The sequence below is a fragment of the Loa loa genome (assembly GCF_000183805.2).
Source record: "Loa loa unplaced genomic scaffold supercont3.629, whole genome shotgun sequence".
Taxonomy (NCBI): Eukaryota; Metazoa; Nematoda; class Chromadorea; order Rhabditida; family Onchocercidae; genus Loa; species Loa loa.
The window spans coordinates 10,145-12,456 of NW_018108809.1; the positions used below are offsets into that span (position 1 = coordinate 10,145).

General features: G+C 23.2%; 1 protein-coding gene across 1 annotated transcript; it reads left to right on the forward strand.

Annotated features, from left to right (window-relative positions):
• Positions 1–1,528: 1,528 nt before the first annotated feature.
• On the forward strand, positions 1,529–2,292 carry LOAG_14765 (hypothetical protein; the record flags this gene model as incomplete). The annotated part of the gene is made up of 2 exons (XM_003150258.2): positions 1,529–1,669; positions 2,112–2,292. Coding segments are annotated over 2 exons (321 nt in total), but the record flags the coding sequence as incomplete, so codon positions are not given.
• Between the last annotated feature and the right edge of the window lie 20 nt (positions 2,293–2,312).

Sequence of the window (2,312 nt, forward strand, 5' to 3'; positions counted from 1 at the left end):
GATAGATTTCAAGTGAAGATTGAATTTGTTGAAAACAAATTCAGGATAGATTTCAAGTGAAGATTGAATTTATTAAAACAAATTCAGGATAAATTTCAGGTGAAGGTTGAATTTATTGAAACAAATTCAGGATAGATTTCAGGTGAAAATTGAATTTAGTTAAAGATTTCAGGATAAATTAGGATAAAATTGTTGTGAATAAATTTTGATGGAAAATTTCCGAAAATATCATTTGTACAGACAAATGGAGTGGCATTTTCTTCATATACGAAGTTATCAGTAACTTTTTTTCAGTAAACAAAAGAAAATTGCATATTTTCTTACATAATTTATTATAGATACTTTATTTTAGTTATTGTTTCTTTTCAATAGTTTGCAAATTTTTTTCAGCTATTCAATTTAATCAATTCAAATTAAAGTATTTAATTTGATCAATTCCGGTTAAAGCGTTTGGTTTGATCAATTCTAGTTAAAGCATTCAATTTGATCAATTTTGGTTGAAGTTTTCCACTTAATCGGTTCCGGCCAAAATATTCAATTTAATCAATTCCGATCAAAATATTCAATTTAACCAATTCAAGTTAAAGTATTTAATTTAATCAATTCGAGTTAAAGTATTTAATTTGTTCAATTTCGGTTGAAGTATTTGGTTCGATCAATTCCGGTTAAAACATTCAATTTAATCCATTCTGGTTGAAGTTTTCCACTTAATCGATTCCGGCCAAAATATTCAATTTAATCAATTCCAATTAAAGTACTTCATGTTTTTCTTCTTTTTTTTTGAAAAAAACCATATTCAGTTTATGCTTTTTCCTTTTCTGATAATATAAAATTGAATATAAAAATACAAAATTATATTAAATATAAAATATAAAATGATTGAATATAAAATTGTAGAAATTTTTGCATACAAGCATTGTTTACTAATATTTCCTACTGACCGGTGACACTTTTTTTTTTAGTAGATCTATAAAAATGTCAATGTATTGTTAATTAATGATTGTTCTGAAAAGAAAAAAGGAAGAAAAATACCTAAAATGTCTAGTGTATTAATTTTCTTTGAATTAATTTTTTGAATTAATTAATTAATTAGCAAAAGCATGATTAACTAATTGATGAAGACATGATTGATTAATTAGCAAAAGCAAGATTAATCAATGAGCGAAAGCAAAAATTTTCTTTTTATTTAAAATTAATAGAAACTATAATTAATAGATTATTAAATTTAAGCACGTTTTGAAAACAAAATTTTAATTAATTAATTAAGAAAAGCATCATTAATTAATTGATGAAGGCACGATTGATTAATTAGCAAAAGTAAAAAGATTGATCAATGAGCAAAAGCAAAAATTTTCTTTTCATTTAAAATTAATAAAAACTATAATTAATTTTTTTTCTTTTTTATAATCCATACATGAATTTTTAAACTTAATAATGGAATATTTTGAAATAAATTCAAAAAAATTATTTAATTTTAATAAAATATGTTGTTTAGCACTTAAAGATCAACGATAACCTGAAATAAAAAATGGCAAATTTTATTAATTCATTATACTGTGATATGTTTAATGAACAAGCATTGCATACAGTAATGTTGTCAATTTTGGAAAAATCATTTGGTGAAGGAATTCCGGCATTAGTATGGATGAATCGAGAAGTTATGATTGGTGTATGGGAAAAATTTTTTTGAAAATAAAATTTTTTATAAATTAATTTAAAAATTTCAATTACTAACAAATAATATTCATTCATGCAAAGTAACTTTCCCTTTCGTTTTCTTTTTTTCTTAAACTTATTTTATAAATAAAATTAAAAAAAATTATTTATTTAAATTGATATTTTGTGGAAAAGACTTGAAAATGAAAAGTTTAAATTTTAAATTTTTGTAACATAACAGCATAAATCTTTTTTTCTTTTCTGAAATAGTGCTTTTCATTTTCCGGAATGACCTGATTATTTAATTCGGAAAATGAAAAATGTTGCTTTTTTCTTTTTCAAGTTAATACATCATGCGATTGCACTTATGCATAGAATAATAGCATTTTCATTTTCCGGAATTACCTGATTATTTGATCCGGAAAATGATAAATGATATTTTTTTTCTTTTCAAGTTAATACATCATGCGATTGCACTTATGCATAGAAGTGATGATATGATTATTGCTGTACCGGAGAGCGCATTAGAGCGAACATTGGTATTTATTGTTGGTAGTTTAGATGGTGATTTAATTCATTTAATAACAATATTCAAACAATGTCAAATGCCACCAAAATCACATTACATCTTTCTTGGTTAGTAATTTTAATTAATT